The 27394-nt window shown below is 41.2% G+C and overlaps 1 protein-coding gene across 2 annotated transcripts in view; it reads right to left on the bottom strand.

Annotated features, from left to right (window-relative positions):
- Positions 1-228: 228 nt before the first annotated feature.
- Positions 229-27394, bottom strand: part of scara3 (scavenger receptor class A member 3) — a 45237-nt gene continuing 18071 nt past the window's right edge. For both annotated transcript variants that reach the window (XM_033021084.1, XM_033021085.1), the window contains exons 3-8: positions 22961-23017; positions 17131-17280; positions 15108-15206; positions 10305-11351; positions 2134-3441; positions 229-2032 (exon numbers count right to left, since the gene is read on the bottom strand). In XM_033021084.1, coding sequence (XP_032876975.1) covers positions 3044-3441; positions 10305-11351; positions 15108-15206; positions 17131-17280; positions 22961-23017 — 1751 coding nt within the window. In that variant the 3' untranslated portion in view covers positions 229-2032; positions 2134-3043. The remainder of the gene's footprint in view (positions 2033-2133; positions 3442-10304; positions 11352-15107; positions 15207-17130; positions 17281-22960; positions 23018-27394) is intronic.

The following is a 27394-nucleotide window of genomic DNA, read 5'->3' as shown; positions in this document are numbered from 1 at the left end:
TCCTGCTGAGTTACTCCAGCATTTTGTGTCTATCTCTGGATTTAACTCTTCATGTCAGAGGTTACTGCCAGTTTTGCACAATACTGGCTCTGCTTTATCACAGCTGCAGAACCAAGTTAATTTGTCTAAAATTTGGTTATAGCACGTCAGGAAAATATGTACTATACCTAACACATAGGGAAACTATGGTCCCCAGCTTCTTGGTAAATTATATGCAGGACAACAATATAGTGAGGCATACAACATTTATTTGGTCTGGACTTCAGATACCTGTTTACAATAACAAGTTACAAAGCTTATATTAGTTAGATTACATTTATAACAGCATGCAAACCAGTTGCAGTTTAAACATAATTACAAAGGAAATCAGTTAATATTCCAATTCACAATCAAATATTTTGCAGAAAATATTTCAAACTGCGATAAAAAGTTAAAAATAGCACAAATCTTAAAATTTATTTTAAGTTGTCACAGATTTAATTAAAAGGATTGAAGAGCATCATGAAGATAACCTGATTATTGTCAGCATGTGAACTTTTGGTAGAGTTCATCCGAATTCAGGATATAACTATTATAACAGTATCATAATGAACAGAAACCACCAAATTACATACATTATTTACATTTGATGTAATGCATCTCTGTAGTGAAACTTGACTAATCATCATCCTGTAGTTATCACAAATATCTGGCTAGATAGAAGGTAAATAAAACATCATTTAATTGCTAAAATTATTCTATTGCAGCTCTTAACTTTGTATTGAGAACAAATAAAATGTAATGAATGCCTACAAATAATATATACCACTTATTCCTTGTATTGCTTATTCCCAGAGAGCAGAAATTGACCCTAATGTGTTAGCAATAAGGATATTAAGTGAGGGAGATGTTCAAATCTGTTTAAAGCATCATTTTGCTTCATGTTTTTGCTTGAATTTCTCAGATTTTCAGTAAATATGGAAGCAAATGTTTTTTTTAATACATTCAGGTAACGTCACATTTTTGTAAATTAAAGCAAATACATTTTTTTCCTACGGTCCCATATAAAGTTGTCAGTTTTAGAGGAAGCGTTTATGGTTGTTGAGTGCATGATACTTGTTTTACTTATTTGTATGGTATGGTGGTAATGGCAGGGAAGATGTTGTTTAGGGGTGCTAAGATTCTTATTCTTCTGGAAACATATATTCAATTTGACTGCTGGCAAAGTCAAACCTCTGACTTTGGGCCATGAGTTGGATTCGCATTTATCAACAGACAACCATTTTAGCAAAAGGATACATATCCCTGCGAAAATGTAATGGATATACTTAAGAACGTCACTATTAGGCAATAAGAACGTTTGCATCATGCAGCAACATTGTCACATGATTAAAATACAGGGGTGGCCTATATTCTAATCTGTATTTTATATAATATAAATCCACTGAATTATTAACGAGTACCCCATTGAGAAAAAAAAACAAACATTTTTCCTTTTGGGCGAGTCCTGCCCACCCCTGAACAGTATTATGTAGGAAGAATTACTCAGTAGCACAGATGTCAAAGCTGTGAAGCACTATCATAGACCTTGGCACATTTTCATGCTGCTTTAACATTTATTTCCCTATAAGCGCGGTGATTAAACATGGGATATCTTTCGCAGGAGCAAGTTGGAAGCAATCCAACACTTTGAAACTACACATTTTCCGATTTTAACACCATTTATATAAACAAGAAACAAATAATGCATTAAAAGTGGATGGAAATTAAAACTAATTAAAATAACTTAATGTTTAAGGCAGTAAACATTTTGATAAAAATTGTTTATGGATTTACATGATAGGTATAAAATCCCACACTGTAGTCAATTTACAGAACAGAATAAGCCAGTAAAGATGCAACTTTAAATGGTATATGAATATTTTGCATGAGAGTATACATTCAATGATGCCCAGTATGACTGTGACGTACCTGTGGTGGAAAGTCACAACACTGAATAAAGATTGGGCTGCAGCCCATTTATTATTATTTTAACTGAGAATCTGTCCAGCACCTACTGAAGAAGGGTTTCGGCCCGAAACGTCGCCTATTTCCTTCGCTCCATAGATGCTGCTGCACCCGCTGAGTTTCCCCAGCAATTTTGTGTACCAGCACCTACCAAGCTTGCCTATAGTGACCAACTTATTTTGATGCAGCAGCCCAAAGCCAACCTCAGAAATGGCAATCAGGAATTGCTATTCTGGCATCAAAGCAACAATGTTTTTTTTTTAATATAAGGACATTCAGTGATCAGTTAAGAACCCGATATGGATCAGGCAAGGCTCCTGTGTTGCTCCATTATACTGACGCCACTGAGGCCCAAAATAGACATTCGACTTCTTAATTGCACAACACCTATATTATGTGTACTGTACGTAGTCAGAGGCCATAGATTGAATGTAAGTAGTACAAGATTTTTGTTTTTCACCCAGCTGATAGTTGCAGTTTGGAATGCCACTATCTGAGAGGGCAGTAGAGGCAGGGACTATCATAATAATTAAGTATCTAGGAGAGCATTTAAATTGCTATGGCATAGAAAGCTAAGGACCAGTGCTGGTAATGGGATTAGTATAGATGAGCACCTGATGGTCTGAAGAAGGGTCTCTACCCAAAACGTCCCCTATTCCTTTTCTCCACAGAAGCTGCCTGACCCGCTGAGTTACTCCAGCAATTTGTGTCTATCACCTGACAGTCAACATGGACAGAGTGGGCTGAAGGGCCAGTTTCTAGATTGTAGCAATCAACGAAACCATCTGACTTTTAACAGCCAAACCAAAATGACATTTAATCACTGCCATGACGTTTACTGTGTACAATACATTTCAACAATGACTATTTAAAGTTGTTGCTGGCAACTAGTTGCATGTGATCAAGAGTTCACATGTCAGTGATGGTGACTATCTCAGTTTAATTGAATCTGTTTCATAGTTTTGACATTAAATTCTGCTGATAAAATGCATACATTTTGTGATACACGGTTATATAATTAACATACAATAAGTTTAACAAAATAAAGTGCTTTGTTTTATGTTGAGCCTGGTGGTCCTGGAGGGCCCACTTTTCCCATCTCCCCCTTAAATCCCAGGGGACCTGGAAATCCAGAATCTCCTTTCGTTCCTGTTTGCCCTTTGGGACCAAGTGGTCCTGGTTTCCCTTGTGGACCTCTGTTTCCTTTAGGACCAGTTTGACCCTGCACACCAGACCTCCCTGTGTTCCCTTTATTTCCTTTGGGACCATGTTCTCCCGCTGCACCTCTTGGACCTTTCTCTCCACGATCACCAGGGAGTCCATCCAAACCTCGTGCACCTTGTTTTCCATTGGGTCCCATGTCACCCATTTCACCCTTTGGTCCTGCAAATCCAACGTTTCCTTTTACCCCTGATTCTCCTCTGTTTCCCTTTTGTCCAGGAGGTCCGGGCAAACCTATCGTAAAAAATACACAACAAATATCCATAAATAAAATTTAGTAACATTGATCATAAAGTTTATTTAACATTCCTTTCACTACCACACACACCATTCAGTGTTACCCCACAAATAGAAGATTAGGTAGATTAGATCGGAAGATGTTGTTGAGGCAGGGACTATGGCAAGGAACCATTAGACAGGCACATGGATAGGACAGGTTTAGTGGGATATGGGCTGAACGTATGCAGGTGTGACTAGTGTAGTTGGGACATGTTGGTTGGTGTGGACAATTTGTTTCCACACTGACTCTGACTCCATGAGATAATTGTTCTGTTGTGATGACATTCATTGATGTGGAGCTGTTGGCTGTGGCACCAGAACTCTGCGCTCTTCTCTAGATAGTGCGTTGCTTCGTATGTAAATAAACAAGAGATTTTCCTGGATCAAAAAGACAAAACCATGAACAAAGCCACAACTCTTCGATGCAGTGGTGATAACCTAAATAAAGTGCTTTGTGAAACGGAAATTCAACCCATAAGCTCACTTTCTGCATTATATGTTTTTCAACATTTGAGCAGTCAAGCCAACACGGTGGCATAGTGGTAGAGCTGCTGCCTCAACACCAGAGATTCAGTTTTGATCCTGATCTCAGGTGTTGTCTGTGTGGAGTTTGCATATTTTCTCCCTGACCATTTGGAATTACTCTGGGGGTTTCCTCCCACATCCCATGTGCAGGTTTGTAGGTCAACTGGTTGTTGTAAACGGCCATAGTGCATAGGGAGTGGATGAGAAAGTGGGATAACATAACTAGTGTGAATGGGCAATCAATGGTCAGCATGGTCATGGTGGGCCGAAGGGCCTGTTTCTGAGCCGTATCTCTACAATTAGGTTCTTACAGTAAAAAAACTATTATAGGCATTCCTCAATCTGCAAACATTATTGACTCTTTGAGGTATGTGTCTTCAACTTATCAAACTATTATTCATTCTGACAAATGGAGCTCCATGTTCTGTGCAGAGAAATACACTGTACCAACATTTCCATTTTGTTCAGCCCTTTCAATTTATGAAATGTTGCTGAATAAAATGTTTTCCAGGAACAATTCACTTTTTGTAAATTGAGGAATGGTCGTACTTTGGAACAAAGAGGAGAGGAGTGTTGCACTAACCCATGTTAGATCCCATTGTCATTGTGACTGCTGCTCATTCTGTCCATGTTACCTTCTTCCCATCGACTCCTCTGATCAGCCAGTATCCCAGCAAGCTGACTTTTGTCCCTTTCTACTTTCCTCCATCTGCCCATTATTCCCTCTGTGCATTTGCCTCTTAGCAGTGTGAATATGGGACCGCATGCACAGTAAATCACAATGAATGTGCTTGTACTGTTATTTTAAAGGTCTTAAAACTATTTTGGAAGCATAAGCCTGATACGGCATGAAAGGCTGTCAAAGATTGTTATGAGTTTGAACTCTACCAAGTCTCCTCTCAACCTTCTCTGCTCCAAGTACAACGGGTTATTGTAAATGGCCCCTAGTGCATAGGGAGGCACTTTCCCCCAGATTTTCATACAATACAGACCACACATCCCTGGAACAATTCCAGTTTTCTGCTTCCTCTCCAAGACATTTACGGCCTTTCTAAAGTCTGGTGCCCAGAGATAGACCCAATACACCAATGATGGCCAAACCACTACATTATTGAAGTTGAATATCGCTTCTTGCTCTTGTACTATATGCATATAATTGAAGCTTTCTTAGTTTGTCTTGCCAGTTTCAAAGATCTGTCCCCATTCACCGCCTACTTCCTCCCCACTCCCCTGCTGTTCTAGAACTCTCTGTTTCTGTGCCCTCTTTGAAATTGCACCCTTTACATTCTTTTGGTTTTTGCTTGTTCTCTCTATCAAAATGTGCCAAGTTCCAGTTCACAGCTTCATACTTCATCTGCCACGTATCCACGTGCACAATCTGTCCAGATTCACTCGAAATCTGTTATCCTCCTCACTGTTTCCGCCACTTCCAGGTTTTATATCATCTGCAGAATTTGAAACCTTTCACAGTTCACTCAAGCCCAAGTCACGAATAACTGCAATCACATTCTGGTCAAATAACAGTCTTTAAATGGTAAGCTTTAATAGACAAGTTTCAGTCTGCTGTTGGGCAGTTAAGCTAAAGAAACCAGATTTTTTTTAAAATATACAAGCAGCCCGCACATTATGACAGGGTTCCATTCCTAAACCAGACTAATAGTAAGTTGGACATGAAGAACAGAAACAATGCGTGGACGAGGGTCACAGAAACTGCTGTCACTGGAGAGCAAGCAGGCACTGGAGAGCAAGCAGGTACATGAGCAAGCAGGTACATGAGCAAGCAGGTACATGAGCAAGCAGGTACATGAGCAAGCAGGTACTGGAGCAAGCAGGTACTGGAGCAAGCAGGTACTGGAGCAAGCAGGTACTGGAGCAAGCAGGTACTGGAGCAAGCAGGTACTGGAGCAAGCAGGTACTGGAGCAAGCAGGTACTGGAGCAAGCAGGTACAGGAGCAAGCAGGTACAGGAGCAAGCAGGTACAGGAGCAAGCAGGCACAGGAGCAAGCAGGCACAGGAGCAAGCAGGTACAGGAGCAAGCAGGTACAGGAGCAAGCAGGTACAGGAGCAAGCAGGTACAGGAGCAAGCAGGACAGGAGCAAGCAGGCACAGGAGCAAGCAGGCACAGGAGCAAGCAGGCACTGGAGCAAGCAGGTACAGGAGCAAGCAGGTACAGGAGCAAGCAGGTACTGGAGCAAGCAGGCACTGGAGCAAGCAGGCACTGGAGCAAGCAGGTACATGAGCAAGCAGGTACAGGAGCAAGCAGGCACAGGAGCAAGCAGGCACAGGAGCAAGCAGGCACAGGAGCAAGCAGGCACAGGAGCAAGCAGGCACAGGAGCAAGCAGGTACCATCCCCACTGACTTAATGTGTGAGTCTGCTCAACAATCCCAGCTTTCTCAGCTTGACACAGCCCCTGGTATTTAAAGTTCAGAAGGGGGTGGGAGAGGATGGTAGGGTGAGAGGGCCCTTGGAAATGCCCCATTTACACCCAGCAGATGTCTGCAGTCCTGAGATAGCCACTAAATCCATCCCCATCCATCCTGCTGATCTCAAAACCACTGGTTCATACAGTGAATGGGGGTACACAACATAGAACACAGAACAGTACAGGAACAGACCCAACGGCTCACAGTCTGACGCAGTCTGAAGAAGGGTCTAGACCCGAAACGTCACCTATTCCTTCGCTCCACAGATGCTGCCTCACCCGCTGAGTTTCTCCAGCATTTTTGTCTACCTTCGATTTTTCCAGCATCTGCAGTTCTTCCTTAAATATTTTGTCTACTCCACTGCCAAATCACCTCAAGACATGCCTACTTTAAAGAAGTTCTCCTCCTCTCTCTGAAGACAGTTTCTCCAGCATTTTGTCTATCTTTGTGTGCCGAAAAATATACCTCCTCATAAATTTAATCTCATCTGTGTCCTAAAAGGACAATCCCTTATTTTTAAGCAATGGTTTGATGTTCTAGATTCTTCCACATAAGGAAACTTCCTCTTCAATGCCGTCCTGTTAAAATCCTACAGGATTTATTTCAAACCATTCCCCTCTGACTTTTCTAAACACCCGCAGATACGACCCAAAGATCATATGACACAGGAGCAGAATTTGACAATTTGGACATTCGGCCCATCGAGTCTGCTCCGTCATTCGATCATGGCTGATCTATTTTTTCCTCTCAACCCCATTCTCCTATCTTCTCCCCATAACCGTGGACACCCTTACTAATCAATAAACTATCAATCTCCGCTTTAAAAATCATCAATGTCTTGCCTCCACTGCTGTCTGTGGCAATTAATTCCACAGATTCACCACCTTCTGGCGAAAGAAATTCATCCTCATCTCCATTCTAAAGGTAAGCCCTTTCATTCTGAGGCAGTGCCCTCTGGTACTAGGTTCTCTCATTATTTGAAACATCGGCTCCACATCCACACTATCTAGGCCTTTCATTATTCAGCAGGTTTCAATGGAGTTCCCCCTTATCCTTCTCAACTCCAGCTAGTGCAGGCCAGAGACTACAAATACTCCTCGTATGTTAACCCAATTATCCCCATGATCATTCTTGTAAAACTCCTTTGGATACTCTCCAAAGCCAGCACATCCTTCCTCAGATATGGGGCCCAAAGCTGCTCACAATATTCCAAATGTGATCTCATCAGCCCCTGATAAAGCCTCAGCATTACATCTTACTTTTATACTCTAGTCCCCTCAGAATTAATGCCAGCAATGCATTTGGCTTCCTTATTGCTGACTTAACCTGCAACTTAACTTTTAGCAAAACTTGCACAGGCACTCCCAAGTCCCTTTGCATCTCTGTTTCTAAATCTCTCCCCATTTAGAAAATAGTCTACACTTGTATTCCTTCTCCCAAAGTACAAAGTTCACATCCATATAACCCTTCATTATCACCTCATTCACTGCCAACAATGGGCCATTGTGGGCTCTACCTTTCCTTAGTCATCAGTGCCGGCTCTGATTTGTTCTGAACCTATTCATACCTCCACTTTCCCTGCCCCATGACTCTCAATCGGAAGAAGGGTTTTGACCTGAAAAGTTACCTATTCCTTTTCACAAGAAATGCTGCCTAACCCTTTGAGTTACTCCAGCATTTTGTGTCTATCTTCGATGTAAACCATCATCTGCAGTTCCTTCCTAATCCAATCCAATCCAACTTTATTTGTTAAGCACTTTAAAACAACCAATGTTGACCAAAGTGCTGTACAGAAGAAAAAACAAGACATCATAAACAGACAACATAACAGAACATAACATAACAGCTCACATAAGGCGCATAAATCACATATGAAATACAACAATAAATCAAAAGACATAAAACATGAGTAAAAATAATAGCCATGCAATAAGCAAACAAAATAATAAACCAATCAAGCAAATAAAGTCGACATCTTACTGGGTATCAAAGGCCACGGAGAAGAGATGGGTTTTAAGAAGAGATTTAAAAACAGACAGAGAAGAGGCCTGTTTAATGTGGAGAGGCAGATCGTTCCATAATTTGGGTGCCGACACAGCAAAGGCACGGTCCCCTCTGAGCTTCCGCTTAGTTTTAGGCCCACTCAGGAGCAGCTGATTATCTGACCTGAGAGAGCGGGCGGGTGTATAAGGGTGTAGAAGCTCAGATAGGTAGGGCGGGGCAAGACCATTTATGGATTTAAAAGCAAATAAAAGAATTTTAAAATGGATCCTAAACTGAATAGGCAACCAGTGGAGTGAGGCTAAAATGTGCGAAATGTGCTCATGTTTACGTGTGCCAGTTAAAAGACGTACAGCTGCATTCTGTACCATCTGGAGACGGGCGATGGAGGACCCACTAACCCCCACATACAGTGCATTGCAGTAATCCAGCCGAGTGGTAACAAAGGCGTGGATTACCGTCTCAAAGTGCTGCCTTGACAGAATTGGCTTTATTTTGGCCAGCTGCCTCAAATGGAAAAAGCTTGATTTAACAACAGCCTTGATCTGACTGTCAAATTTAAGCTCAGGGTCCAATTTAACCCCTAGGTTTGTGATGCTTGGTTTGATATACTGGGCCAGGGAGCCCAGATCTACAGGGGGGGCCCCAGTGGTGCCACCAAAAACCATTACTTCCATCTTTTTATCATTAAATTTTAAAAGGTTCAGAGCCATCCAGGCCTTTATGTCGTTGAGACACTCAAGTAACAGTCCGACAGAGTGTTCATCCTTCTTTTTAAGAGGCACATAAATCTGACTGTCGTCTGCATAAAAGTGGAATGAAATTTCATGTTTCCTACACATGCATGACTGTACACTTTGCTCTGCTGTATTCAATTTGCCACATAATTGCCTTCTGTCCAAACCTGTCCAAATTCTTCTGCTTCCTCAACAATACATGCCCCTCCACCTACCTTGATTTCATCCACAAACTTGGCCACAAAGTCATCAATTCCCTCATCCAGATCATTAACATACAATGTGAAAAGTAGCAACCCACCCCTGTGGAACACTACTAGTCACCAGCAGGCAACCAGAAAAGACTCCCTTTATTCACTCTTTGCCTTCTGTCAGGCAACCAAACAACTATCCACGCCTCTAATGCCATGGGCTCCTATCTTGTTTAGCAGCCTCAAGTGCAACACCTTATCAAAGACCTTCTGAAAATCCAAGTAAACAACTTCCACTAACTCTCCTTTGTCCTTCGTTATCTCCTCATAAATCTCCAACAGATATGTCGGGCAAGATATCACCTGAACAAAACCATGCTAACTTTGGCCTATTTTATCATGTGCTTAAAAATACCCGGAATCCTCATCCTTAATAATACTTAAAATTCTTAAAAGTCAGACTAACTTGTCAATAGTTTCCTCGCTCCCTTCTTACACAGTGGAGTTACATTGGCGATTTTCCAGTCCTCCAGTACCATTCCCGACTCTAGTGATTCTTGAAAGATCACTACTAATGCCTCCACAATCTCAACAGCTACCTCTTTCAGAACACTGGGGTGCAGTCCATCTGGCCCAGGTGACCTATCCACCTTCAGATCTTTCCTCCCAAGCACCTTTTCCACAGTACTAACTACACTCCTCAGTAGTTATGAACTATAATTGAGATTAAGGTTTTACATGATTTATGCGAGAGCACATAAGGCTGGACTGCAAAACCATTACAATATGGGATAGGTGAGTTCAAATACTATTCAGTTGCACACCCAATCCTTCCACCATTCATCCATTTTACTGTTGCACCGACATCCATAACAACTGGAAATAAACTACAGACACTGCATGTTTCTGTCTTTAAAACAAAAAGTAAAAGATGTTCACCTCTCAAAATTGTGAAGTTTTTAATTGCTTCTCCATGTTGCAAATTAATAATTTTCATTTCTTCCATAACGACGCCAAGTTTGTTAATTTCTTTATTAAGTATTGCGCTTAAGAGATTATAGCGTTGTCTTAACATATCAGTGGTGCCCTGAATAATGGCTAGGGAAATGTTGAGGTGGTAAAGTTCTTCAGAATGGGTTCCGAGCCCACTGGAACAAGATGTCCTTACATCGCCGATGTATTTGATCATACTGTGCACATGGTTATTCGTGGCATTGATGTTGGCCAGTATGGTATTAATTTCAGTTTCCTGAGCAACCATTCGCCCCATAACGGTTTCAAACCTCTCTGCTGTTCTATTTTCATAATATTTTGCATGGTAGATAATGTCCTGAATATTTTCTTCATGGTCGTCAAGGTAGGTGGATATATTGTCGAACTGCTCGTGCACGGACAGTAGTTGCAGGCTTAAGTCGTGCATGAACTCAGAATTCTGAGAGATTGTTTGGAGCGTGGCGGCCAGAGTCTTCTGAACACTTTTCACCATGTCATTCATCTTGCTCACTGCAGCCCGTAGGACTCCAAACACTTTTGTAGAGTTCTGCCAGTCTGTCACTATCTTCCGTAGTGTTATGGTTTCCTCATCCGTTTTTCTTTGAATCTCTTCAAGCCATAGTGAATTATGGTTAGTGGTGATGTTCACATGTTGTACTCCAATACTTATATCATACTGATCCTGGGACAGCCTCCTCATAAACCCATCGAGTTCCTTTACAAGTGTTTGCAAGCCATTTACTTTCATTGAAAATCGTTCCATCGTTCGGTTAATCTGCTCAATAGACGTTGTATAATAGGTAACCTGCTTACTGATTCTGCGGTTGTCCAACGATAATGTTTGATGATTTTGAACGGTCTCATCCAGCACTGGCTCTTGTGCCAGAAGTAATTGCTGTATCTGTTCAAACTCTTTCTGCAGGTCAACAATCTCTTGAGCAAAGTGAGAAACTTCATGGCACGAAGAACAATTTTGGCTGATAGATTTTTGATCTAAGAACGAGAGGGAGTGATTTTTTAATAAGTTATTTTGTTTTACAAATTTCTCAGCTTTTAATTTGGAGCCTGTGAGGCAACAACACTAACTGCTGAGCCACTGTGTCACCCTAGTTACGTAACCATCAAAATTCCTGTATATATTTGTTAGTTATTGATTGCATCTGGGCAACGAATTACAAGTATTCAAAGAAGTAGAAGGTCAAATTCAGAGAGTCCAAAGTCAATTTGACCTTCTACTTCTTTGAATACTTGTAATTCATTGCCCAGATGCAATCAATAACTAACAAATATATACAGGAATTTTGATGGTTACGTAACTAGGGTGACACAGTGGCTCAGCAGTTAGTGTTGTTGCCTCACAGGCTCCAGAAACCAGGCTTTAATTCTGACCTCTGGTGTTGTTTGTGTGGTGTTTGCACATTCCATTTGTGGTTGGGTGGATTTACTTTGGGTGCCCCAGTTTCCTCCCACATCTCCAAACTATGTTGGTTGGTTAATTGGCTGGTGTAAATTACTCCAGGTGGAGATACGTGGAAAAAATAATTAACGGAAAGTCGATAGGCTAGTGTGACTTTGAGGGGGAATGGGTCTGATGGAATTGCTCTGCTGGGAACTGGTATGGTTCAAATGGGCTGAAGGGACTCGTGAGATGCCCTGATAAATAATCCATACAATAATAAACTTTGTGAAATACCTTCTACTTTCAGTCATCTGAAAGGTTGGTGGCATTTACAAAAATAAAGATCACTGTGAAGTAAACCACACTGCCAAATTAAAATTAGGGACACATTTGGCATTGAGCGAGTCAAACACATTCATTTTCAGTCTGAAGAAGGCTCTCGACCCGAAATGTTGCCTATTCCTTCTCTCCATAGATGCTGCCTCACCCGCTGAGTTTCTCCAGCATTTTTGGCTACCATCATTTTGAATTGCCAGTCCATTGCTCCCTGAAAGTGGCAACACAGCTAGATTGGGCATTAAAGCATGCTTGCCTTCATCAGTTGGGATGTTGAATCTAAAAGTCGGGAAGTCATGTTGCAGCCATAATAAAACATTGATGATGCCACATTTGGGGTATAGTGGCCTTACCAAATAGTGCAGTTTTAGTCACCACATTACTGAAATGATGTGGAGGCTTTAGAAAGGGTGCAGAAGAGATTCACCAGGATGTTGCCTGGTTTGGAGAATATTAACTATAATGAGAGGTTGGACAAACTTGGACAGCATTCCGGGGGTTTTGGACGCCAAGGGTCCTGATGGAAATATAAAATGATGAGACGGATAGATAGGGTCGATAGTCAGAGGTATTGTGGAATTGTCAAATATTAGAGGGCATAGCTCTAATGTGAGAGGGGGAAAGTCTAAAGGAGATTTACGGGCGTTTTTAGGTGCTGGAACCCACTGTCAGAGGAAGCATTTAGACAGACACATGAATGGACAAAGAATGTTAAGGAATGTGTTTAACATTTGATGAGCCTGGGCCAGTACCTGCTGGAGTTTAGAAGAATGAGGGGGGGACCTCATTGAAACGTACCGAATAGTGAAAGACTTGGATAGAATGGATGTGGAGAGGATGTTTCTACTAATGAGAGAGTATAGGGCTAGAGATCATAGCCTCAGTATTATAGTACATTCTTTTAGGAAGGAGATGAGGTGAAATTTAAATAAAGGGTGGTACATTTGTAGTATTCTTTGCCACAAAAAGCTATGGAGGCGAAGTCAATGGATATTTTTTAAGGCAGAGATAGATTGATTCTTGATTAGTATGGGTGTCAGACGTTATGTGGAGAAGGCAGGAGAATGGGGTGAGGAGGGAGAGATAAATCAGACATGATTGAATGGTGTAGACGTGATGGGCGGAATGGCCTCATTCTCCTGCTATCACTTATGACTTTATGACCTTATGAATGGGGGTTTATTAACCACATATAGCAGATGTGCAGTTTAAATGTGAATCATAGTTTGCGAAGGGAATGTGGCTGAAGGGCCTGTCCTCAGCTGTACTCCTCTATGTGATCTATTTGCCACAATACCACTTCTTTGCAAGTACAGTTTTGCAAGATTAATTATTTCATAGACAAATACACGTTAATTATATTCTCTCTTGAGACAAACATTTAAAGGCTCAGTCATAGGCCATTTCTCCCAGTTATACAGAGGCTGTTCACCTGAGGAAAATGGCCTTCACAACATTCTCAGGGTAACTGGAGACAGACAATAGAAATACCATCTGCTCCGTGTGGGACTTAGCTTAGGATTCCGGCGGCAGCATGTATGGATGAGGAAGCCCTGAATTCCTGACAGTTGCTCGCCAGAACTTTCCCGACAACATATTAACATTAGACTCCACATGATGTGCTAACTTCCTGAAGCTCAGCCATCCTTGTGCTGTGGAATATGTCTACTGGACCTTTGCCAGGTTAGACTCGCCAGAGATTTAGCTTCTCGGTTCTTTTCAATGGAGTGGAATGGTTGCAATGTAGTCGAGTTTCAGAAAAAAAGTTTGTCACAACTTAATTTATTCAAGCATAATTGATTGTTGTTGTGCATTGTTCTCAAAACCAGAGGGCACAGGTATTGAGTAACGGTTGAGGCATTAGAAGGGAAATTAGCATTTTTTTCACCAGAGGATGGATGTTGTCTCGATCTATTTGACTGAAAGGGCGAGTCCATCAGGCAGACACCCACATCATATTGAAACAGTACTTGGATGTGCGTCTGAAGAACTATGACCTGCAGGGCCACTTTGAGGGGGAATGGATCGAGAGATACGTGGGATTAGATTGGGGGATTCCTTTACCACTAGCACAAACATGATAAACTAAATGACCTCCATTGTATTGTAAGTTTTTTTAAATCATTGTAGTATTATAAGTGCCTCCTTTTTATAACTGCAATAATCTTATTTTATTCAGCATATGTGATCAACTTTTGATTGTTTTTGATTGTGAATGTTCACAAATGATCAAACTCTTTGACAAATCTAAGATAAAGAAAGGACACAGAGTGCTGGGATAACTCAGCGGGTGTGGCAGCTGGAAGACATAGAAAGGCGAGGTTTCTAGTTAGGACCTTCCTTTAGACTAATTTGAAGAAAGGTGTGAAGGACGTTCCAGACCCAAAACATTGCCTTTCGAGGTCTTCCAGGGATACTGCCTGACCCACGAGGTTACTCCAACACTTTTCTGTATTTTTTTTGTAAACCAACATCTACAGTTCTTTGTGTCTGAAAGTAGAAGGTCTGAAGAAGGGTCTCGGCCTGAAACTGAAATGCTGCCTGTCCCGCTAAGTTACTCCAGCATTTTGTGTCTATCTTAAGTCTAAGCGCTAGTTGGGAATATGAGTTAGCCAGCTATCAAACATTTATGGGCAATGCTTGATCCTTCTGATGTCTCTTACAGCTGGCAGAGCTTTAAGCTAGAGCCCACTTTCTCAATGAGTTTTCTCTGAAAGATCTGCTTCAGATCATTGTGAAAATGATGGATATCGGAAGAAGCATACATGACTGGCCATTGCCAGGAAATTCTAGCTCAATCAATACTGTATTTACCACACACTCGCATCACAAAACCAGGCAACAAATAATAGATGTAGAAACAAAAAACTGCAGATGCTGGTTAATACCACTTGCGCTCAATCCGCCAAGGCCAACTGGATCTCCCGGTGGCTAACCATTTTAACACCCCTTCCCATTCTCACTCTGGCCATTCTGCCCTGGGCCTCCTCCATATGTGCTGCAGTGTTACTCACCGAGCTCTTTAATATTCATCTGCACAGAGTTAATCTTTGTATCGTAAAATGACTGGGCCATGTTGATATCTTCAGTTATGGAGTCAACCTTTCTGAAGACTGCAATATACAAACAAGAGGTTACTCGCCCAAATGTCACACACAGCAAACAAATGTGTCTTTAATGGATGATAATGCCCAGTGATCAATTCAATTTATGGCTGAATCATATCATTGACATTTTAGATCAACCCTGGCAGCTGAAGGCGTCATGAAAAGCAGTGCCAAGGTGAACCAGTCATAATATTCAAAACTGAATTCATTCTCCCATCCATAGAGGCCCAGGCTGTGAAAGGTGAGAAGGGAGAAAATAAGCCTATGAGATTCGGAATAATAAATGGAATGAAGATTCTCTGGTTATTTTGTTGCTGAGTAGACTGATTAAAGAATTTTCATATTTAAGTAGTTATTAATATTTAAAATGGGAACAAGTAACTGCCCACTATGCCCAAAGAATAATGACAAATTTCAAAATTCAGCTCATTAGTTCATGGCACATTTGAAAGGGTTATATTGTTATAGAATTTACAACTCATTAATTGTGACAAATGGGAGCTGAATTAGCAAAGCATTTAGCCTCCATCTGTCACTTTAAACATTGCGATTTTACAAAATCCCTTCTCACTCTCGAGCATTTTTTAAAAAATAAATAAATTAACTTGGGCAGTCACGGTGGCACAGTGGTAGAGTTGCTGCCTTACAACTAATGCAGTTCCGGAGACCCGGGTTTGATCCCGATTATGGGGGCTGTCTGTACGGAGTTTGTACGCTCTCCCCGTGACCTGCGTGGGTATTCTCCGAGATCTTCGGTTTCCTCCCACACTCCAAAGACGTACAGGTTTGTAGGTTAATTGGCTCAGTAAATGTAAAAATTGACCCTAGTGGGTGTAGGATACTGTTAATGTGTGGGGATCGCTGGTCGGCGCGGACCCGGTGGGCCGAAGGACCTGTTTCCGTGCTGTATCTCTAAACTAAATTTATAATTTAAAAAATGGGCACAGTAACAAATAGTACACACCTCTGAATATGTTCTTAAGTGTCAGTCTATACATGCAGTGTTGTTGGTTTTATACATCGCACTATTGCCATTCATGCGGCCTCCAAGGTGATAACCACCTTCTGTGTTTTGGGAGGTATTTCTGCTGGCCTCAGCATGTTAATGTCCAGCAGCAGAAAGACCCTGGACCGAGGTCCTTCCCCATCGCACCTTTGCATTGTCATGCAATGGCATGTTGGCCTTCATTGCGCGAGGATTTGAGTTTAGGAGAAAGGAGGCCCTACTGCAGTTGGTCAGGGCCCTGGTGAGACCGCACCTGGAGTATTGTGTGTAATTTTGGTCTCCTAATTTGAGGAAGGACATTCTTGCTATTGAGGGAGTGCAGCGTAGGTCCACCAGGTTAATTCCTGGGATGGCGAGACTGACCTATGATGAAAGAATGGAGCGGCTGGGCTTGTATACTCTGGAATTTAGAAGGATGAGAGGGGATCATTGAAATATATAAGATTATTAAGGGTTTGGACACGCTAGAGGCAGGGAACATGTTCCCGATGTTGGGGGAGTCCAGAACCAGGGGCCACAGTGTAAGAATAAGGGGCAAGCCATTTAGAACGGAAATGAGGAAACACTTTTTCACACAGAGAGTTGTGAGTCTGTGGAATTCTCTGCATCAGAGGGCGGTGGAGGCCGGTTCTCTGGATACTTTCAAGAGAGCTTGATAGGGCTCTTAAAGATACTGGAATCAGGAGATATGGGGAGAAGGCAGGAACGGGGTACTGATTGTGGATGATCAGCCATGATCACATTGAATGGCGGTGCTGGCTTGAAGGGCCGAATGGCCTACTTCTGTACCTATTGTCTATTTTTGTCCCGCATTATGACATTGATTGCACTATGACATAGTGTTTCACTATTCATGCAAATGGATTGATCTATTAGATGGATTAAAAAATGATGAATTGGGTCCAAATAACAGATCCACCTTACCTACAGATGCCAACACAGCAACAGCTATGATGAGACAACTAAAAAATATGTACAGCACTTTCACAGCCACACTTATTGACCATGGAGCGTGGCATCTGCAGCAGCCGGGTCTTGCGGTCCTCTCTGCTTCATTAGCAAACAGATTTACATCTATAAGTTAAGAAGATTACCAAGTATTATTAAAATTACATAATTTGCACTTATTGCATGCACTTCCTGTAAATTTTAGCATTAGAGTTATTTAGCAAAGAAACATGACCTTTGGCCCAACCCATCCATGCCGACCAGGACGGCACAAATTACAACTCTTCTACTTGTTCAAACTTGAATGACCATTCTGTTGCAACTATTTTAATGCAAGTTGGAGAAACTTTATCTGAAATTACACTTTCCAAGACCTTTTGTTTTCTTGCAAAATCAGTTGAGGTCTCTAATGACCAACCAATAATATGGATTACGTTCCATCTAGTCCTGGCTACAAGGATCTCATTAGAACAATATTCTTTACACGTTCACATAGAATTAGGCCATTTGGCCCATAGAGTCTCCTCTGCCATTCAATCATGGCTGATCTCTGTCACCTAATCCCATTTTCCTGTCTTCTCCTCATAACTCTTGACACCTATTCTAGTCATTAATTTGTCTATCTCTGCCTTAAAAATATCCACGGACTTGGCCTCCACAGCCCTCTGTGGCAATGAGTTCCACAGATTAACTACCATCTGACTAATGAAGTTCCTCCTCACCTCCATTCTAAAAGAGCACCTTTTAATTCTGAGGCTATGACCTCTGGTCCTAGACTCTTCCAACAGTGGAAACATCCTTTCCAATCCACTCTATCTATGCATTTCATTATTCTGTTAGTTTCAATGAGATCCCTCCTCAACCTTCTAAACTACAGTGAGTATAGGTCCAGTGCTGTCAAACGCTCATCATCTGCCAACACACTCATTCCTGGAATCATTCTTGTAAACCTCCTCTGGACCCTCCACATAGCCAGCACATCCTTCCTCAGATATGGGGCCCAAATTTACTTCAAATGCAGCCTGACCAGCGCCTTATAGAGCCTCAGCATTGCATTTCTAACATTCCCTCTACATTCCCAACTTTTGGGAAGTCCTGGTCCATTACAATTGGCCCATGGAAGAAAACTACTCCAGCTCATGCATGCAATACATGAGATGCCGTTTCCACTTAAATCCTCCATAAAAACAAATTGTGCTAAATCATGAGCTGTAAACCTCAAAGATGGAAGAAAAGAATTACCATCATAGCCAATCAATGCGTCCACAGTAGATTATTGGGCTCACAGGTGTAGCACCAACTGCCTCTGCCTGGCAGCTACACCAACCATAGTTAGACTGAAGACGTTTTTTTCCATTTTGCTTTGTGTGGGAGATTTTGTGCTTCTAGTCCTCTCCCTGTCATGCAATGATATTAAGATTCAGAAAGCCTTGTCGCTGGGCAGGGCTCAACTATGAAGGGCCCATCTAGCTCTCTTCTACCTGGATGACTCCGATCTTATCAAAAGTCAGTTGATCATGAATTCTGGCCAATTGAGAACACTTTTTTTACTAACACTAAGACATCACAATCCTAATGAGCAAAATTACTTCTTTACAATTTATGGGAACTACATTCACCTGAAGTCATTACAGATAGCCTTGAATCAGCCTGCGAGTCACATATTGGCCTGACAGGATTTGTGTATGATCAAGTGGCCCACGCGAGTACAGACGCATGCACGGTCTCCATCAGTTCTGTCTGATAAATATATTGCTGCAGCTTTCAACCTCTTATATGTGTGAGCAAGCTTTTTCTTATTTAACAAGTATCAAGAGCAAAGACAGAAATCGTCTCCATTCAGTTGAAGATGAAATCCGTGCGTTTATCTAAGGTTCTACCCCGAATTAAGTATTTGTGTACGAAATGACAAGTACAGGTTTCACATTAGAGAAGCAAATTTCATTATCTAAATTGCTTCAAAAATAACATTGCCTTAACCCATATATTTGTTCATATGACATATCGCCTTGATGTATCTTATGCCTTTTCAACATTGTCAATAAACAATTAAGTTATTGTAGTAGACTAAAATGCTGGAGAAACTCAGCTTGTGAGGCAGCATCTATGGAGAGAAGGAATAGGCAACGTTTCGGGTCGAGACCCTTCATCAGACCCTTATAGTGGTAGTTATTATCTGCTTTCATCTGTTTATATGTGTTATTTATGATGTTGGTTGTTTATATATATTTTTTGTGTTCGCAGGTATGGTCGATTTTTTTGTGTGAATGTAAACCTCCTTAAGAGGCCTCTTGACAAGCAGTTTGATTTCAGTTATTTTTTTGCATTTCCAATTGCATTTTTGCTTAAACCAGTTATCAGAAAAATATATTATGTTTGCCTCATGAACTTGAATTTTATGAAAGAGAAAGAAAGTAATTAATTAAGATATATAATTATTTTTATGTAGGGGCTCCCTGAGACATGAAAATTATTTCAAGGGTTCCGCAAGGGTAAAAAGGTTGAGAAACGCTGCTCTGGATCATTAATACAAGCCCATGCTGCCTCTTCACTTGATTACTCAGACTGTTGTGAGATTAAATTTACAAGCACTTGTATCAAGTCATGGTTGATTCCATTTCCCTTTACTCAAGGAAGTGGAATTTATTTTTCATATATTTTTCCTCACACACATCAGCAACAAATACACTACCAAACAAGAAGTCCAAATATTGCTTTACAAAATATTTATCTTCTTGTGCGTGCCAATCGTACCTCACCTCATCAGTGATTACACTACGATTGAAGAAAGTAAGCTGAAATAGTGCATTGTACTGAGGTAGAAAATTTTGACTTTCTTTTTTAAATTCCCCATATATTTTTCTATATGCATTGGGAGAGTACGTTAAAAAGGGAATATTACTCTTAAGGTTTTGCTTTGAACCATGCTAAAGAAAACAATTTTGTCTCAGACGCACAGGCAGCTACGATCACAAGATCAGCAAAACCAAGTGTTTACATTCTTGTTAAAATGAATCTAGGAATCAATGTATTCCCGAGTATAATAGTCAGGTATCTCCACAAAGCAGTTTTACTTTCAGGATCTGACATCTACTATTGAATAAAGCAATGATGAACATTGATATAATTTTTACACCACCACCATATTTTAATGTTTTCTACCAAACAAGGATCTTTAGAAAATAACTTTTGCAGTTAGGCATAAACTTTAGTATTAGGTTATTTCAGCCAATTTACTGTTGATTTTGGAACTATGAGCTGACTACTGCTATTTACGCCTTCCCTGGTCTCACGAGAGACTAAGAGCTCTTTAGCAGCTCTAAAAAAACATCTCTCATCAAAATGTTGTCAAAATAAGCTTTGTGATTGTATTAAACCATTTTTGACCACAAGAAGCAGATATAACTATTATATTCATTCTGACTGACATTCAGTTTCCGTGTAATTGCAGATGAATAAAGTGTGACGAAGAAGATTGAGGAAAAGAAAGTTCTTTACGGGCATTTGAGCCAAATAAAATTGCAAACTCTGAGAGAAAACAAAATTGCAATTGTTGTTGTATACTAGTACAAAAGATTTTTTGGTCAGTTCATGATCTATGACTAACTAGTGATCTGAAACACAACTGTCCCAGCATAGAATGTGTAACTTTGGTCATACAAGACAAGATGGTACAATTAAAATAATGAGTCCAGAAATTAGACATATACGTTTTCTTGTGCGTGGTCTGGTAAAAGAGTATAATCTGGCCCAGAACGTATAATCAGGAAGGAAGTTTTAATTCAGGCTCTCTAAATCAAATAGATGGTATGGGGAGAACAGGATAGTTGGTGGGGAAGGGAGGATAAGATGACAAGACTTTCTTGCTGAACTCTGCACAGTTGCTACCAGGCACACCCAGCATACACCGAGTAAAAATTCTCAGAAATGCTTTGTGTAGGAAGGAATTGCAGATGCTGGTTTGCACAGAAGATAGACACAAAATGCTGGAGTAATTCAGCAGGACAGGCAGCATCTTTCGAGAGAAGGAATGGGTAACGTTTCGGGTCGAGAACCTTCTTCAGACAGAGTCAGGGCAGAGGGAGATATGGAAGGGTAAGGTGTGAAGACGAGAGATCAAAGGGGATGAAGTTCTAAGTAAAACGTAGAATGGATCATTATTAGCTGAGGGAAAGGTGACAACGAGGCATAAATTCAGTAAAAATTTAATCAGGGAGGAGTGAAACTAGTCGGAGAACTAGGAAGGGCGAGGGATGGAGAAAGAGGGAAAGCAAGGGCTACTTGAAGTTAGATAAGTCAATATTCATACCGCTGGGATGTATAAATATGAGGTGCTGTTCTTCCAATTTGTGTTGGGCCTCACTTTGACAGTAGAGGAGGCCCAGGCCAGAAAGTGGCAGTGGAGGAGGCTCAGGCCAAAAGGAAAGTCCAGCATTTTGTGTCTACCTTCTCAGAAATGCTTTGTTTAGCAATATTTAAAATGTTGAATTTGTTGAAGGGACAACAAAATCTCTCCTTCACTATTTGTTCCATGGTGTCCTCCAGCCAAACAGGACTTCTAACATCTCCACAGGTAGAAGCCTTGACAGCATCCATACTGATGTTGGCTGCCCATAGCATGAACAGTGGTGCTGAAGATAGTGCAGCAGTTTCATAGTTCCAGCAACAGCAAAAAACCCACTCAAAGAACTCAGCTGGTTGAACAGCATCAGGGAAGTCACTGTCAATGTTTCATGTCAAGACCCTGCATCAGGACAGGTCCTGACTAATTTCTGACCTTGTTTTGATCTTAGAAGGTCTGAAGCGTAACAACTGCCGAATGAGAGGCACACATAGGGAAGATAGTCAGAACCTTTCTCCCCAGGGTGGAAATGCTCAACACTAGAGTGCACAACCATAAAGTGAGAGTGGGGACGTTTAATGGAGACTTTACACTGAGAATGGTGGGGGCATGGAACACATTGCCATGGGTGGTGGTGAAGGCAGATGTAATAGTGACATTTAAGAAGCTTTTGGATAGGCACATGGAAGTGCAGGGAATAGAGGGATATGGATCATGTACAGGCAGATGAGATCAGTTTAACTTGGCATCACGTTTGGCACAAACATTGTGGGTCATATTTGTTCCTGTGGTTCAATATGGTTCCTGTGCTGTACTGTTCTATGTTCTAAAATAAAGTCTTGATGTAGAGTCTCAACCTAAATGTTGACAGTTCCTTTATCTCCACAGGTGCTTTTATACTGTTGAGTTCCTCCAGCAGTTTGTTTGTTACCTCCAGATTCCACCATCTGCTGTCTCTTGTGTCTCCAGTTCACAGTTCCAGCCACCTGAGTTTGATTCTCCAGTACTGTCTGTGTGGATGTTGCACATTCTCCCTGACTCCCATAGGTGTTCTCCAGAAATGTGTTTCCTTCCACATCTCAAAGGCATGTTAATTGTCAGGTCCATTGGCAACAGTAAACTCACCACAATGCAGGTGGATGATAGGAGAACCAAGGATGTCAATGCGCATAGGTTACAGGGAAATAGGTGGTAGAATAAGATTAGTATAATTGCTCTGAGAGCTGGCATAGACTTGATGGGCTCAATGCCCTCCTGCTATATGGTAAAGAAATATTAAATAATATGAGATGACTCTGCCCCAAGGGTCAGGGAAAGCACCAGATGGAGTTACGCCCAGATACACTCGTCCACTTAAGAGGACGTGCAGAATGTTTTGATTTAGTCCCACCACCCAGCAAACCTATAATATGACATTAACGTTGGCTTCATAGGATTAAGCTGTAATGTGAGGGGGATACAAACCACTTTGTTCACATCTGAAGGAATGCATCTCTTCTTCTTCTGCAGAGAAGTCGTCGTCTGAAACACAAATACAATACTCAATTTTAATGGAATTGTTCTGAATGACTATTGTTATGGATAGGACACGTTTGGAGGGATATGGAGCAAACGCGGGCAGGTGGGACTAGTGTAGCTGGGACGCGTGGGCAAGTTGGTCCGAAGGGCCTGTTTCCACAGTGTATCACTCTACGACTCTATCTATGATTCTATGACTGTCACCACTGAAACCACTATATAAAATTACATTAACATACTCAGAGGAATGGATCACAGTGAAGACAACGCATTTAAAATGGGAAGAGAAGGAATAAGGAAGGAATCCTTCCTAACTGGTGGACCCTGGCCTCAGTACCACTAACAGCATCTTCAAAACTCCAAAGCCACACATCACGCATCTACCAATTCATCACCTTACTGGACACAACTGTTAAGTTTAGTTTATAGATACAGCGCGGAAACAGGCCCGTCGGCCCACCGAGTCCGCACCTACCAGCGTTCCCCGCACACTAACACTATTCTACACACAATAGGGATCATTTACAATTTTACCAAAGCCAATTAACCTACAAACCAGTACATCCTTGCAATGTGGGAGGAAACCAGAGCACTTGTGGAAAACCCACACTGTCACGGGGAGAAAGTACAACTCAGCACAGACAGAACCTGTGGTCAGGATCAAACCAAGGTCTCTCGAGCTTTATGGCAGCAACTCTACCAACCCGCCACCGTCCACCACTGTATTCTGGGTTATTTAACAAACAGCTGAAGTCTTTGTGTGAATTGCAGGGCTCTTCAAACAACGAATAAAGGTGACCAATTGAATTATTTTTGATACCAACTGAGCTAGAAGCGATTACCACAATATTAGAAAGTCTTTATACTCTAGAGAAATAATACATTCATTGCATGTTTGCTATGGAAAAAAAGAGCAGAATAGTAATAAGCGACTCAATTATTAGGCAAAAATCCTTTATACTGTATTATTCCAATTGGATATCTGGTGCAATTGAATAACAATAAATTATATATTTTAATCTGAGGTTAGTGTAAATACTCATTACAGCAATTGGGTAAAAAAAAAAGCAAAAGGTACTGGAAATATTCGGCAGGTCAACAGTATAGGTGGAAAGAAAAACAAAGTTAATGTTTAACGTCAGTTATGATGTTGGAAAATTTCACTTTCTATTTGGAAGAATTTGTTTCCATTTGGGAGATAATAGGATTTAGTGGGATACTGATGTGCTATTTTCAGGAGAGTTAAACAGGGAACATAGTGGAAGGTTGCAAGTGCATTTGAAACACATTGGTACTTCATGTAGGGAGTATACAGAGTCAAGCATAGTTGGTCTGAATCCGTTAATGTTTCATGAGGCCGGGTCTAAGCAGAAAAGCAGTGATATGTATGCCAACTATAAGAAAACACACACATCCAAATTGCACTATCATTGACAACTATACCAAATTATTTCAGTCAAATAGAGTTCAGTGTATTAAGGCATCATCATTCGCATGTGAATCCCGGCAGAAAATGCTTTGAACCAAGTACAGTTTGACTATGTTATTCAAAGCCGAGCAACAAAATGCAAACAACCCAGGTCATTACAGTGAGATAGAGTGATACATTTTACTATAATATTACCTTTATACAAAATCTATAGATCCTCTCCTGCTGGCACTGTGCACATTGCCAAGCAACATCAGAGCAGGACTCGAATGACGCATAACTTGAATGAATCATCAGGTTCATTTCTTTGCAGAGTTCAGCACAGAAACATGCCTTAGGGCCCAAATTGTCTATATTGACCAAGGCGTTGATCCAAGCTAATCCCATTTGTTAGCACCATGCGAAAATCCTTATAAAACTTTCCTATCCATATACCTGTCCAAATATCTTTTAAATATTGTAATTGTATCTGCTTCTACCACCTCCTCTGGCACCTTATTCCACATTTCCACCATCCTCCATGTGAAAATCTTGCCCCTCAGATCCCCTTTAAATTTTTCCACTCTTACCTTAAGCTTATGCTCCCCAGTTTTAGTCTCCCGTACTAGAAATATAGAACATAGAAACATCGGTGCAGGAGCAAGCCATCCGGCCCTTCGAGCCAGCACCGCCATTCAATATGATCATGGCTGATCTTCTAAAATCAGTACCCCGTTCATGTTTTTTCCCCGTATCCCTTGATTGCTTTAGTCCTAAGAGCTAAATCTAACTCACTCTTGAAAACATCCAGTGAATTGGCCTCCACTGCCTTCTGTGTCAGAGAATTCCACACATTCACAACTCTCTGGGTGAAAAGGTTTTTCTTCATCTCAGTCCTAAATGGCGTACCACTTATTCTTAAACTGTGACCCCCTGATTCTGGACTCCCCCAACATCGGAACATGTTTCCTGCATCTAGCTTGTCCAAACCTTTAAGAATTTTATATGTTTCCATAAGATCCTCTCATCCTTTTTCTAAATTCCAGTGAATACAAGCCCGGTAGACCCATTCTTTCATCATATGTCAGTCTCGCCATCCCGGGAATTAACCTGGTGAGCCTACGCTGCACTCCATCAATAGCAAGAATGTCTATCCTTAATTTCCCTCGTTAGCCATGGGAAAAAAGCTGAGAATATTTATCCTATGTCCCTCATAATTTTATAAATCTTTGTAAGGTCACCCGCCAGAAAAAGCAATCCCAAATTATCCAATCTCTCATTACAACTCAAGCCCTCCAGTCCAGGCAACAGCCTCATGCATCTTTTCTGCACACTCTCTAGCGCTAACGGGAAGAGCAGGATGCAAGGCTGGTGAAGCAGTGCTCTCAATGACGCCTTCCACAAAATGGGCATTAAAACTAGGCAGTAATGCAAAGATACGTTCGCTGGTGAGGCCGCACTTGGAGTATTGTGTTGCTTTAGTAGTCCTGCTATTGGAAAGATGCCATTAAACTGGAGTGCAGAGAATATTGACGAGAATGTTGCTATGATTCAAGGGGCTGAGCTCCAGGGAGTGTTTGGGCAGGGTAGGACTTTATTACTTTAAAAGCAGGAGGCTGAGGGATTTAAAATCATGAGTGGAATAGATAGAGTAAATGGCCAAAATCTTTTTCCCAGGGAAGGGAATCAAGTACTAGAGGGCATAGGTTCAAGATGAAAGGGACAATATTTAGTAGGAACCTGAGGGGCAACCTTTTTCAGTGTTTAGAGGGATACGGCTCAGGTGTGGGCAAATGGGACATGCTTGGATGCTGCATCTTGGCCAGTTGGGCTGTAAGGCCTGTTTCCATGCTGTATGACACCATGACTCAAAGCAATGTTCCAATGCATGATCACAGGCATTTTATAGAATTCAGATCCATATGAGTATCAATCCAAGGTGGAGTATGGAAGCAGCAATAAAATCCTTCACACCCATTCTCTGCACAAGTTAATATTGGCAAAAGGCGTTTGTTATGGAATTTTGATCTTAAGGTCTCCAGCAGAAATAAAAAATTCATGACAAATCCGCTCCTGTTATTATGGTTTATGACATTGTAGATGTCACTGGTGTTACCATGACAGCACCCTTATAAGCATCAGACCCGGCTTGACCTCAGTCCCAAGTACTGCAGCTCTATAATCTTGTGGAAATGTGACTCAGAAGATACCTGGCCTTGTGCCATCAACACTTATTCCTCTGCTGCTTTGAATTGAGCTAAACTACCTCTAAAATCTCCAAGAAGCTCTCTCAGGTGTGCCATGCCAGCCCTTGGATTATGGAATACTTGTCCCAGAGGAAACTATGGTTATAATGTTTTGCTTCATTGGTACGTCTTGGTTCATTCAATTCTGTTTCTGTGAAGCGGGCAATTGTGTACAAATCTAACCAATTGGCCAGATTACAACAATATTAACATTGCAGGCCAATGATTCTTCACTCTTCATCTAAATTCTCATTAAGGTTATTGGCTTGATATGTAAATTCTCCTTTATCTTCACAGATGTTGTCTTACCTGCTGAGCATGTACAATATTCAATGTTTTTATTTCAGATTTAGAGCATGTGCAATTTTTTTGATTTTTAACTTTAGCATTTCTTAATGCCTTTGACAATGTTAGTCATGCATGCGAGTGTTATGTGTTGTGATTTTGGCTTGGCAAGAATAAAGGGAACTATAATAATTATTAGCTTGGTGAGGCTTTCTCGCTAGACCCACCATTATCCAAACAGTCAACCTTCCTTCACCACCATTAGTGTCTAATCTTCTTTGCAAGCAGCATCCCTCCATCCCCCAATCTTCACCAAACCTTCGACCCCTGTCCTATCCTCTTTGCATTCACTGTCAGCCCTCTGCCACCCACCCTTCTCCCAAAACGCAAGAATATAAATGCATGAGGATATCAATGGATATAAATACGTCTTGGTCAACA

Source organism: Amblyraja radiata, chromosome 5, assembly GCF_010909765.2.
Source record: "Amblyraja radiata isolate CabotCenter1 chromosome 5, sAmbRad1.1.pri, whole genome shotgun sequence".
In the NCBI taxonomy this organism is placed as follows: domain Eukaryota; kingdom Metazoa; phylum Chordata; class Chondrichthyes; order Rajiformes; family Rajidae; genus Amblyraja; species Amblyraja radiata.
The sequence above is the reverse complement of the archived record's forward strand: the minus strand, read 5'-3'. Positions and strand labels throughout refer to the sequence as shown.